General features: G+C 32.6%; 3 protein-coding genes across 5 annotated transcripts in view; 1 reads left to right on the top strand and 2 right to left on the bottom strand.

Moving 5' to 3' along the window:
- The window catches only part of LOC105216291 (probable serine/threonine-protein kinase nek3), a 106,913-nt gene extending 102,468 nt beyond the window's left edge, over positions 1 to 4,445 (bottom strand). For all 3 annotated transcript variants that reach the window (XR_008470756.1, XM_029042898.2, XM_029042899.2), the window contains exon 1: positions 3,278 to 4,445. Coding sequence is in view for 2 of the 3 variants with exons in the window: in XM_029042898.2 (XP_028898731.2) it covers positions 3,278 to 3,304 (27 nt within the window). In the remaining variant the exon portion in view is untranslated. The remainder of the gene's footprint in view (positions 1 to 3,277) is intronic.
- A 3,998-nt stretch (positions 4,446 to 8,443) lies between these two features.
- On the top strand, positions 8,444 to 10,750 carry LOC105216294 (solute carrier family 35 member C2). Its single transcript, XM_011190712.3, has 5 exons — positions 8,444 to 9,224; positions 9,286 to 9,573; positions 9,631 to 9,883; positions 9,948 to 10,117; positions 10,188 to 10,750. Exons 1-5 carry the CDS (start codon positions 8,841 to 8,843, stop codon positions 10,581 to 10,583), a joined length of 1,491 nt encoding a protein of 496 aa, XP_011189014.2. The 5' UTR covers positions 8,444 to 8,840; the 3' UTR covers positions 10,584 to 10,750.
- On the bottom strand, positions 10,747 to 13,107 carry LOC105216295 (cyclin-J). Its single transcript, XM_011190713.3, has 4 exons — positions 12,792 to 13,107; positions 12,554 to 12,740; positions 11,860 to 12,321; positions 10,747 to 11,794 (listed from the first exon to the last, which is right to left on the bottom strand). The coding sequence occupies exons 1-4, from the start codon at positions 12,972 to 12,974 to the stop codon at positions 11,337 to 11,339; spliced, it is 1,290 nt and encodes a 429-aa protein (XP_011189015.1). The 5' UTR covers positions 12,975 to 13,107; the 3' UTR covers positions 10,747 to 11,336.
- Positions 13,108 to 13,842: the final 735 nt, after the last annotated feature.

Genomic DNA, 13,842 nt, shown 5'->3' with positions numbered 1-13,842 from the left:
ATCTTTTTTATAGCTCTTTTTGTTTGACGATTTTGCAGACTGGTGTTTCGTTGATTTGCAATGTAGGAGTAATTTCAAGGCCGAATTGCAGTTTGGCTGCCTACTACAGGTGCCAAGTTACCCCTATTCCCATTATAACTGGGCGTTGAAAATGAGTGAAATCGGTTCTGGAATTACCTCAACCCTCATGTACTATATATGCTGATTTTCGTTATTCTATTTGACTTTATTTCAAATTGCGTGTAATAAAATTACATCAATAAATTGCGAGAGTATAAAATGTTCAGTTGCCTTTCCCTACTTGTTACAAATTGTTTTGGGCTATCGACACAGCCTTATACAATTGAACAATGATAAAAATATTTTAACAAAGCAACAATGACAACTTTCAAAATATTATTATTTTTTATTTTTTTTTTTTTATAATGTTGTTGTCAATTCAAATTAAATCATCTTCTTGTTATTTTCCTCACAATTTTTCGTTTCATACTTACTTTCTAATCCTTCCCTGGTCTTCCATAAATATTTCATAACTAAAATTAGCCAGATCGGTTTGGCCCTTCTCGACTTTTTTTCGAGACTAACGACACAAATTGTTTGTATGGGTGATTAGAAAATTGTGGATTTAAGACTTTTTCAGGCAATTTTTCTAATTTTTTTTCTCCGTAAGAACCATCCCGATACCTCTAAAAACATTCTAAACAAAGAATTTGCGAAATCGGTTCAGTGGTTTTCGAGTTATGCGCTTAGCAACACATTTTCCGATTCATTTTTATATTATAGATTAAATTATTGTTTGACCACTTTCTCAATTTAATGGTACACACAAAGAATGGTGTTCCCATCCGAGATTTAGGGATTAGGCCATAATTCATAATTACATTACATGTTTTTATATTACCCGACTCACAAAAACATTAGACCCCATCTTGAAACTAAAATTTCCTGTGAAATCGATCATATATGTTGACATGACTAATTTGATTAGAACTTTTGTTCAAATTATAAAACTGATCTGAAAATACCAACTATCTATGATTAAATATATTACTATTTATTTTTAAATGATACTTGAAGACGTTTTACTAAGCGTAAGCCGTCTGCGATCGATAACTTAACTTTATAACATAATCTTTACCTATATTTTTTGACTGTATTCAAATTTCTGATGTGGTATTACTTGATTAACCCGCCCGGCTCTTCATTTTAATGCAGCTGTTGCACGACAAATAAATACTAAACAAGATGTGCAACCGATGAAAAATAGCAGCACTGCATTGTGTAAACTTTGCAGTTGCCCACAAAAAGCATTATCATTTACAAATTATGATAAGCGAGATTACGTCTGCCTCTTCCACTTGATGGTTCCGGTTTCCATACTGTTTAAAGTGACTGCTCTTTTTGCAGAACCATTTAGCGGCCAGAAAATTTTGGATTATAAAAATGTCTGTGCAAAGAAATGTATATGAGTGCATATGTACACTTAACATTTGTTATTCTCCCACACTTCTATACTGTTGGCACAATTTACACCCAGTATTAAAGTAAAGTTTAGTGAAGCTAATTGTTTTTGAAAATCCTTATTAAAATGATCAGAGTGTTGAATGATCACTAGCCACAATACAATGTATTTTTTAGTTTTAGTTAATTCTGATTTTATATGTATTTAAATACTAAAATAGTTGAGAGTTTATATGCTATTGCTCCCTAACATAATCTGTACTTATATTTATAGTTATTATGTAGATCAGCAACTATCCTTTACTACTGGCAATTGTCCCTAAAATTCTTCGATATGCAAAACCTGAAGCAGACATATAACTATCTCTATTCGTAGTTGTTTCCACTGGGATGGAACATATCGTATAAGAGAATAGCAAATCGAAGACAGGATTTAGTCTACACTTTCAATTTTGCAATTGAAACATAATGAAATGGCTTTACGGGATTGTTAATAGCTACGTAAAAAAATATTATTATTTTACTTGGCGTATTCTGAAGCATTTGGCGTATATTCTATTTGGTGTAGTTCTCATTTGACAACATATCTTGTTCTACTAAACCAGATTGAAACTTGTCCCAAAAGTTTCAAACATATACGCTTTAATACACATTTCTATTTCATAGAGTAAAAAACCAATTGGTTGCAACCACTTCGTACAAAGTCTCCAGAGAAATCATTGCAATTTCCTCCGTTTTATTGTATACATTTTACTCTTTCTACATTAATAACTTTCACTCCTGAAAACGCTTGTTTGAAGAATTTTTGCTATAATGTCGCCAACGAATACATATTTCATAATTAAAGCAATAAGATGAGAAGCACAGGTTTGTATTGAGGCAGATATTTGTGTTATCAAGGCGTGGGAATAGCACAGCTTCGCAATAGCGGAAGCAGCGTAGACACTAAGGGAAGTCAAATATAAGAAAAGTGAAAAATTACGCCAAATAATATTGGGGTAAATGCTGTCGTCATCAACGATATACAACAGATACTAAGCGTTCTTGCAGGCAAAAAGGAGCAAACGGAATAGTAATATAATGTGGGGAGGTAAAAATATGAAATAAAACAGGAAATAATACGCTAAAAGTGAAGAAAGCATATACTATTTATATACATACATTGGCAGGGTGATTTAATAAAATAATGATTTCAGAATAATTCAATGACAAATATAAAGGTTTTGTATATCTCACCGCTGTTAATTCTTTCGAAACCTGTTGCACAGAACAAACTGCAGTTAAACGTCCCTAACTCGAATCATCATAATCCACAAAACAACTTCGAGTTATGGAAATTCAACTATATATTTGATTTTATATTTACCTGTATACATATGTAAATATCAGTCAATTTGGTGGTCATGGATAGTTTATAGGGGTAAGTACGTCATGTATCTTACTAGATGATAATATATATTGTAATTGGAATAATATGGTCATCCCTTCTCTGGTCCATCATTTGCAGGAGTGAGAGAAATTTCAATTATAAGTTTTGGTACCTTGAATTAGTGCCATGGTTTTACCAATAAAATCGATAATGTGTTTAAATTAGCAAGCATCCTTTCAGGGAGTAGAAAAGGAGCACAACATCTTCATCTTTTATTTTTTAAATATTTAATATATACGTATATATGGTATACATATACATATATGGCAAATTCTCCATGTTTTACACCAATTATAAAGTATACATACATTAATTATATTTTTAGTATTTACATACATATATTACTTATATAAAAGTATGATAATAGAGATTTACAATATGACTGACCTGCTCCATATTTGATGAGGCTGACATGTTTGCTATTTACGTTTTCAAAAGTTTTATTGCGGAGAGAGAATTCACTTTTCACTTGCCGAAATCATAACAGTAAAGGGAACATAGCCGTTTTCGCGTTAGATTAATTTCAAATATTAATATAGTATATTATATTTTTGCGAGATCTAGGTATTTCACATTTCGTGTTATAATTGAAACTTGCTTTCTTATTATTTTTAAATTTGCTATTTGCTTCTAAACAACTATTTGATCTGCATCTACATGTATGTGTATGTGTGCATGCATATTTTCTCTTTATGTAATATCCCGCATTTCACTTTATACTTTCCGTTGCACATACATTCACAGTTGACCGGCCTTTAATGCAACTTTAACTTCTTCACCTCCCCAGCTTGTGCAAATGACACAGACAGAACTTTATACCGAGACAAAGGTTCACAAACACAATGGCACGCATGTATACAGTCAGTCGCCTTGTCGACGCCGCTACCAACCAATACGCACTGGGAGGACTTTTTCGTTTATAGTCATCAAGGTTTTTCACTGACGCCACACCGAGTCAAACAACAACAGGCAAAACATATACTCCCCTGACTCAGCTGATTTGCGTGAATTTTCTGCAGAAAATTCTATTCTATTTTCTCTAAAGTATTTTTAAAATATTTTACGGACGTTTCCCAGCTGGTACATCACCTTCGTGAAAGTTGCAACACTTTTCGCTTTCTTTTACGCCACTATTAATTTGACTGCCTGACTTCTCGCTGCTGCATTGTGCTTGTGAATCGCAGCACTTTTGTTGCAACTAATTTCAACAACATTTCAACATTTCACAGGTGCAATAATTACTTGTCCGCTTCCTCATCCACATACTGTTAACAACGCGAGTTTACTCATTTTACTTTTTCTTCACTTTAATATTATTTAACTGTCAATACTGTTTTATTAAGTTTTTATAATTTATATGAAGCGAGACGATAAGGACGAATTCCGTCTTCTGTGTGTATTCTTCTTAAAATGACAGTTGGCTCACTCGTCTGCCAATATTTTCACTCCCGTTCGGCCGTCCATACAATATATGTTTGTACATATATGGTAAACTTGTAGAATGCGCCGGCGCTGAAAGGATACCATTAAAGTTGGTTGATGTTGGCGAGGATATGTCAAAAACTTTGCTGTTTAATAAAATTATTAAATTAAATTTACAAAAAATTATTGTTTGACAAATTAGCAGAGTTCATGACAAATGTAATGCCAATAAATAAATGTATTTTTATTGAAAAAACCACTATCGCCGTCGAAAAATCTTGTTCACTATAAATTAACCCTTAAATAATAATTGCATTGATATGTACGATGTATGATTTCGGCGGAACCGTTATTCCACTGAAACTGCCATCTCTAGAGGAATCGGTGCTTTTTTATGTTACATTCTCCTTTGTTTATTAGATTTCATACTCGATACTAATGAGGTTAATTATTATTTAACTGAATGTATTTCTTTAATTTCTTGTATCATGATTTTTATTTGTATCCTTGTGATCATTTCCACATCTTATGAATGACTAATTAGATTTGAGAGTTAATTGGAGTTCGAACAATTTCCAAACTTTAACACTCACAGTTGTTTCTCGTTATTTATATTTAAATTAAGTCCTGATAGAATATCCTTACATATGAAGCAACTTTATAAATCACCTTGATCCTATACTTACCTTGAGAAATTAGAAAATCTTTTGAATAAGTATCGCATCTCTCATGTATTTCTTAATGCGAATATATACAATATTTTTCTAATCAAAAATATTTCAAAAGAATTAAAAACAAGTAAGGAAGGGCTAAGTTCGGGTGTAACCGAACATTTTATACTCTCGCAATTTATTTATTTAACTTTATTTATATTATATAATACACAATTTGACCCACATATTCGTCATATATGTTGTATAAAGTCCATTGAAAGTTGGAAACCATAATATTAGGTTAGAAGCACCGAGGTCCTCGTGTTCGATATATGGATCCTTAAAAACCTATGGTCCGATTTCGGCGATTTTTAGAATGGGGGTGCCACACTATTAACATGGTATTTGTGCAAAGTTCTGCACCGATATATTCACTAGTACTTACTTTATATATTGTAAAGTAAACGATTCAGATTGTCTTCAAAGTTCTGGTATATAGGAAGTAGGCGTGGTTGTGATGCGATTTGGCCTATTTTCACAACATATCATTGGGATGTAAGGAAACTATTACAAACCAAGTTTCATTGAAATCGGTCGAGTAGTTCCTGAGATACGCCCACTTCCCCAAAAAAATTACATCCAAATATGCCCCTTCATACCAAATTTTATTTCCATAGCTTTATTTATGGCTTAGTTCTGGCACTTTATGTGTTTTCGGTTTTCGCCATTTTGTGGGCGTGGCAGTGGTCCGATTTTGCTCATTTTCGAAAGCAACCTTCCTATGGTGCCAAGAAATGAGTGTGCCAAGTTTCATCAAGATATCTTAATTTTTACTCAAGTTACAGCTTGCACAGACGGACGGGCGGACGGACGGACAGACAGACATTCGGATTTGAACTCCCTGATCACTTTGGTATATATAACCCTATATCTAACTCGTTTAGTTTTGGGTGCTACAAACAACCGTTATGTGAACAAAACTATAATACTCTCTTTAGCAACATTTGTTGCGAGAGTATAAAAAGGTTTCCGAGTTCTATCCAAATTTTGCTTCATATGCAATCGTTTTTCTTCATACCGAACTGAAACACTATTTGGTTCTTGGGTTTATTCGTTGCAATCCCGCGACGTTTCTAATTCAAATTGATACTTATAAATTATTGTTTACGATTCTTGTACGTCCTCATCTGTAATCATCTCGATGATACCAAATAACGGTTACATTATTAAATAGCTTACGGCGAATTTTAAATGCATATGATCTCGCAACATGTTGCATACCTAAACAACATGTTGTTTGTAACTCTTAAAACTAAACGAACTTATAACATAGAGTTATATTAAATTAATCGAGATGATGAGACGGAATTAGGAGATCACAGGAACAAAGGACATCTATCTACTGCAAATTCGTTAACTAAATAACAAAAAACTTCTGGGAATAAAAATTATGCCATAGGTACATATGTACATAACCATTGAACCACTGTAGTGATTTTATATAGTTACTGATTTTAAAATGATTATCTCGTACAAAAAGCAAAATATATGTATTAATGAAACGAAATTAGTAAATTACCAGTAATATAAATGAATATGAATTCAGTCAATTTACTCGAATAGAGAATATTGAATTCCTTTGCAACATTTTAATACTCTCGCAACATGTTGCACAGAGAGTATAATAGCTTTGTCAGTTGTTTGTAACTCCTAAACTAAACCAGTTAGAGACGGAGCTATATTTGTTTATCAAATTAATCAGGGTGACGAAACTGTTTGTACGTCGGTCGTCTGTCCACGCAGGAGAAAACTTCAGTAATAGTCAACCAAATTGAACTATATGCGCACAAAATATCTAATGAACGAGATTCATAAAATCGTCATCTAAAAAATGATCCAATATAATAATACATATTTATAATTCATTCGTTCATTGTCTGTTTTATTACAAAAATTTAGCCATTTTAGTCAACTTCATTTTCAATTTAATATATTTTTAACTTAGATTTTAAATAATAATAAAGAACTACTATTCACTTCGTACACATCTTGGCTTTATTGTTTTGTACTACCGTCCACTTTGGCAGTTTTTCTTTCGTTTGTTTGTTTTGCTCGCGTGTTTCTGACCATGGTGACGTCACGTCACAGGAAATGAAAACATAAAAAAGCTTTACCGTTAGTAAAACCAGTCGTTTAATCTCTTGTTCTATCATTCTTGGTGTGGAAACTATTGCATACCCAAGTATCATTAGCCCTATGAGATAGAAAAGAATAAAGAATCTCACGTTAACCAAAGTTTCAGGTAGTTTTGACAATTTTGTAGTGATCTCTGGTTAATAACCTGGGTTGTTTGCTGGGTACAAAGTAATGGTTGCCATATCGAAGAATTATTACAATTTTAATGATTAATATGACTTTTGATACTTCTTATTATATTCACTTTTATTTTTGCAAACAATTGTCTCCAAATAGATATTTCAAACGTTTAGTGTTAATTTTTATACTCTCGTAACACGTTGAACAAAGTACATATAATAAATTTGTTCACTAAACAAGAGGAGTTTAAATCTGGATCCATCTGCATCGTCCACTTTAAAATATATAAGTCAAATGCCAATGAAGATATCTAAACAAAGCATTGCATCGTTCATATCAAAATTGTCGAAATCGGACTATAATTTTTCAAGACCCATATAATGAACATGAGTACCTTAGTGCTTGTGGCAAATTTTTAACCGAAAATATCAGGAAATCTTTCATATAATCTAAAAAAAGTCAGTCCTATAAGGTTATGTCTCTGTGCCAAAAATGGGTAAAATCGTTTCCATATACCTTCCGGTGATTTGCAGTAATATGTGATATATTTAGACAAAATTAAGTGAAAATATAATTTTGGATATAATAGAACTTGAGTAGTTTATAGAATATGGTGCTCTCATATACTATAGTATATATGAAATGATTTTCGTTATTTTACTGGACTTTATACTGAATATATGCGTCAAATTTTTATCTTAATAAAAATTGAACAAATGCAAAATATCTGACCATATTTTCTACCTTTCTTGTTGAAAATAAAAAATGTCTTCCTATATATGACATTACGAGGGCTTACTTCCATTTGGTGTAATTTATTTGAAAAATATCAGTAATGCGATTATATAATAAAAAATTAAATCCCAAGTATTAAATTCAGTAATTTACATTATTTAACATCTACATGAATACTCTCAATCGTTATCCAACCTCATTAAAATTTTGAGAAAGAATTACAATATTGCTGCCATGCAAGTCAGGTACCAGGAAATTTCTTTGAATGTGTTGGAGTTTCAGTACTCATGACTTGCTGGGTAAGTTTACATTCAAATGCTGTTCTTGGCTTTTTTATTCACCCATGACTTATATGGTATTTTTTTATGTAATTTATTATATTGTCATATGGCAACGTTTGTATGAAGCAACAGTGGTCACAAACTGGCATTTGTCTAATTAGACAACAACAAACGTAGTAAACAAGAGCAGATGAATGGGGACGTCAGCAAGGCGGTAATAAATCTGTTTGGCGTTGCACTATTGCTGTTTTGAAAAGAAAAGTATTACTGCTATCTAATGATTGTACTGTATTCGTAAAGCTTTGATAACGCATTTAAAGAGCTACACAAAGAAGTTGGCTAAACATTGGTAAATATTAGCGGTTGTGTGAAGAAGCTCAATAACAAAGTAAACGAACATATGGAAACCGACTACCACTACGGTGACTAATGTCAATACCTGAATTTCTCACCTAATAAAATCACCGACACATTTGCGTATAAAAACCGAGTACTTTATTGAAAACAATTTTCGAGCGCAAATACTCCATTGGGGAATCCGTAATGACCCAACCGCGTTATGAGCTTTTAAGCAGCGGTGGTAAAGATGATGGCAACCAAAGTGGTGTGTTACGACGTACTACTTTTGGTTCACAATATGATGAAGGGGACGATGAGAATGAGGAGATTGAGTTGGGTACAGAACATCGCATAAGATATGAAAGTGACGACGAAGAGGAAGATTGTTATATAAATGGGCACTTAACGGGTAAACCCGTAAGCCGGGATAATGTGCACAATGAATCTGGTGGTGTAGCTGGTTCACCGACTACTGCTCTCCGACCGGGTTCTCGGCTTTTGCAAATGGCTGTTGGAACAGTAATGATTATTCTTCTTTATTTAGTACTTTCCATAGGTTTAACTTTCTACCAACAAAAGTTAATTAAGGTATGTGTCTGAATTAATGTTTTTAAGTTGGAATTTAAAAAGTATTTGCATTTCATTTTAGAAACTAAAATTTCCCATGACCATCGTAGCTTACCATTTAGTATTGAAATTTATACTTTCCGCTATTGTACGAGCAATTTATAAATTATGCGTTGGAAAGACGAGAGTAAAATTAGATTTTCATACGGCATGTCAGAAAATGGCGCCGGCAGGTATTGCTAGTGGCATCGACATAGGATTTTCAAATTGGGGCCTAGGACTGGTATCCATCTCTTTGTATACAATGACTAAATCGTCCACTATTGTTTTTATACTCATATTTGCAATAATGCTTGGACTAGAAAAAAAGGTAGAAATCAAATTCAAATTAAACCTTTTTTTTTAATAATAATTGTTTTAATTACAGAGCTGCTTCCTTATATTTATTGTTGGCCTTATTGCTATGGGACTTTTCATGTTCACATACGAATCCGCTGAATTCAATACACGGGGTTTTATATTTCTGCTATTGGCCTCCTTGAGCAGTGGAATTCGATGGAGCTTTGCGCAATTTGTCATGCAGAAGTCAAAATTAGGTTTGCACAACCCAATCGATATGATTTACTATATGCAGCCATGGATGATCGCCTCAGTCTTACCATTCTTAATAACATTTGAAGGTAAATATAGACGAATCAAATTAATATTTAATTGAAATCAGTTCAAGGTACTGTTTTCTTTCAGCTAACGAGCTCTTTGCCATTGATCTATCACAAAAATCCAATGACGAGATTATATGGAACGTGTGTTATATCACATTTGGTGCGGTGTTAGCCTTTCTAATGGAGTGTAGCGAATATTTAGTGCTATCGAAAACTTCTGGTTTAACGCTTTCAATCGCTGGAATTTTCAAGGTAAACTCTTCGTAAATAAAAACTAAAAAAAAAGAAGCATTTAATACCCATTTGCTTGTTATTATTTTAGGATATTTGCCAACTTGCCTTAGGGGTGGAGTTAAATGGTGACCAATTAAGCTTGATAAACGTTCTTGGCTTAGTGGTTTGTTTAGCTGGTATTTGCATGCATTTGTTGCACAAATATTTAAATCTTACAAAAATGGAATCCATTGACATGGGAGATGAGGAAGGTGAATTCAATGAAACCACCATGAGTTCGCCTACGAATAGTAATAACCATCAGACTAGCGGTATTGCCGGTGCTGGTGGCAACGTTTTATCTGCCGTATTGCAAAAGAAACATTCCTCTCAAACAGTACCATTGCTGGAACAAAGTGACTCCGATGACTCTAATAATGACAATGAGCAAAGCGCTTCGGATGTTATATTCGATGTATTGAAACGGAGAGATATGCAACGATAAGAAATCACTTCAAATATTTTTTTTTAATTAAGTAGTATTAGTACAAATTTGTAAACTGGCTGATAGGCTAGACATTGTAAATGTTGTATAAATAACTCCTCGACTATCTTACGAGTAAATATTCTACTCTTCAAACTGTGAAAATAAATTTTAACAAATAAGAGAAATTGTGGTCCATTCAAGGCTTTATTGTGAAAAAATATTACATATTCTCCAAAAATTTAGACATGTTTATTTATATGAATATGCTTGAAGAAAGTGTATTATAAAGTACTTAAAAACCATCGATATTTTTAAGGTTATAACAGTTATGCTAATTTTTCGGATAAAAAGTAATGGTATTTACATAAATGAAGAAACATTAATTGGCCTTAAGTTCGACATAAGTGCTCACCACTTTCCATTTGCAAATCATTTGCATTTTCACCAATGGATAACTCTAAAAATAATTAACTTTGGTTTACAATGAGGCGGAAGTATGATAATCTAATTTCAAGTATGTATATAGAATAGAATGGAATCTATTATTCTATGCACATACCTCGTTTTCCACTCTTGTTTGGTAAATTGAAATTTATTTGGTTTACAAACTATTGGCCTATACTGCATCTTGCAGTACTGCCAAAAATATCTAAATTTATTAAACAAAACAAGTATATTCAATATATGGAAGATGTAATCGAAATTGATTAGATATCTTAGTAAATACTATTGTAGAATAATAGTATATCATTATTTATCACCAACACTGATTCACACTTTTTTTCTCCGCTTAGATATTATAGAATATTCGGAACTTGTGCACACGTTTTGCTCTTCCGCAATATTCTCGTTTACCTTTGTCGAATGTACCCTCTTACCTAGCAGTGGTGAACTATTTCCACTTTCTTCAACATCAATATTACTTTCATTTTCCGATGATTCTGATTTCGTATCACACACGGATACAAAACCAGACTCTGGACTATCGCAAACAGTTCCTCCGTTGGTTGATAGTTTAGCTGCAGCGTAAAACATTGCTTGCACTTTACTTATATGTAAATTGTATAATGCGATTATAGCATTCATACAAGGTGTAATTACTTCTACTGGACATTCGGTTATTTTTACAAGGTATGGTGTCCATGTAGGCCGAATAAATGAGATATGCCGCACGGCAGCAATGCAGGATGCAGCTACTATCGAAGGACGTGCATTCATAAACTTCATATCTGCAATATATAATTGATATGTGTAAAGTAGATTGTAGGATAGAATAAATATTTGCAGAACATACAACTTAATGACTCATCTACAAGATTAAACATTAACTTGCTTAAGGCAGTAGCCATTTCTTTATAAGTACGGTAAAGTGGTGGCACGAAATCTGTAGTTGCACCACTCAATATATGCGGGTTTAGTAACGAATTATATTTAAATAAACCGCTGTGCCAGTTTTGTAAGTAAATGTGATAATCGTCGAGTGTTATTATGTGACTAGCAAAGTATTCTGCGAATGTTGCTACAGTGGGACGGATTAAATCAAAGTGAAATAACATTAAAACTTTCATTTCGGCTTTACGGAACTCCTCCAAAGTATAAACATCTCCAACAAGCTTATTCAAATCGACAAATTTAGGCGCATTTATATCAGCTTCCTCAATTTTAGCAGCAATAATTAAACACGTTAATGCTGTTAGATTTAATTTTTCACTTCGAATAGTATAGTTGTCCATGAAACCATCAAGCAAGTAAAGTGCTGAAATGGAATATAGGAAATGCACATCAATTTATTTTTACAAATAAAAGAATAATAAAAAAAATATGACGATAAGACAAGAATTATAACATATTAAGTTAATTATTATTAAAATTATTTTGGTAAACTACTAAGTTTTTTATTTTTATTTTTTTAACTTTAGCAAACATTAATTATTAATTTTAATACTTTATGATAATTGCTTAATTTAAAGATTAAAAAAATGTCTCACCTAAATGTAAAGTTGTTCTAGAAAGTGTGTGCACTTCCGCAGCCACTTTTAACAACCGCAACATTGAGTCTCTGTAAGTGCATTGCTTCGATTGATACACCAAAACAATACGTCGTAACTCCGTCTCACGCAATGTTTGGAATATATCGTCCGAGTAATCACATAACCAGTGTGATACTTCAGCCCGCTAAAAATAGTTTGTAATTTATCAAGTTTTGAACAAAATTTCCTGCTTTACCTGGTTAGTAAACAATTCGATTGGATTTGTGTATTGTGGGAACATGGGTACGTCGAATGTTGTTGGTCCCATTGCTGGCCAAGTAACACCAACTTCATAATTAGTAATAGGAATAACCGGTGAATAACAACAAAAGTTAGAATAACCGCAATCGAATGCATCTACTGATTTATTACTATCCATTTCCCGTCCACCAGTTATATTTACATATATATTTTTAAATATTGCATTTCTTTATTCCGTTTACGTACATAAAATGTGAATTCGTAAATTTGACAAGCGGTTCCATTAACGGTTATCCTCAATCGCTTTTGTTCGACGCTTTTGACAGTGTGTTGTTGTTAATTTCGCAGGGTTTCAATTTTTTGTAAATAGTATTACATTCAGGTCATAAAGATCCTTATTTATAAGTAGCTATACTTTATGGTACTCGAATATAATTATAATTATAACATTTATATAAAATAACTATCAGACCCGGCCACACGTTTTTGTGGCTAAGGTATACATTAAATTAGTAAATCTTTCAATGCTGAGAAAAAATTCTTACGCATAAAGACGAAAACGTTATAGCCGATAAATTTTAAAATGATTGATAGACATTATTGTAGATCTGTGTTAACGCGTAAATCATCATAATTTGTAAAACTTTGATTTTTTTATTCGTATATTGGAGAAAGTAACAAATGACCAAATTTCAAAGTTGGCTTTATCTTAGCTTTGGTGACGATATTGATTACCTTCTTCACAGCCAGTCTTGTTCTCTTGCAAAGTTTAATATTGTTTTATGTTACGCAGCATGATGACAACTCACACTACTTTTAATTACTACTTTTAATTGCAAGTGAGTAGGGATAGTCCAGCAATTTAAAATAGTTTGTGGGATAATTTAATACGTCATCCCGGTTTGTAGCTGTGTCAACTCTCCTTGAACGAAATTCTAAATTGACGAAATATAGGTCATTCAATCAGCCATTTATGTTTATTATATTATGGTTTCATGTCAGGAAAAACACGATAAAGCTCCTCTTTCGAGGCCATGAAGTGACAG

The sequence above is a fragment of the Zeugodacus cucurbitae genome, chromosome 4 (assembly GCF_028554725.1).
Source record: "Zeugodacus cucurbitae isolate PBARC_wt_2022May chromosome 4, idZeuCucr1.2, whole genome shotgun sequence".
Classification (NCBI taxonomy): Eukaryota; Metazoa; Arthropoda; class Insecta; order Diptera; family Tephritidae; genus Zeugodacus; species Zeugodacus cucurbitae.
Note: the sequence above shows the minus strand (reverse complement) of the source record. Positions and strands in the feature narration are given on the sequence as shown.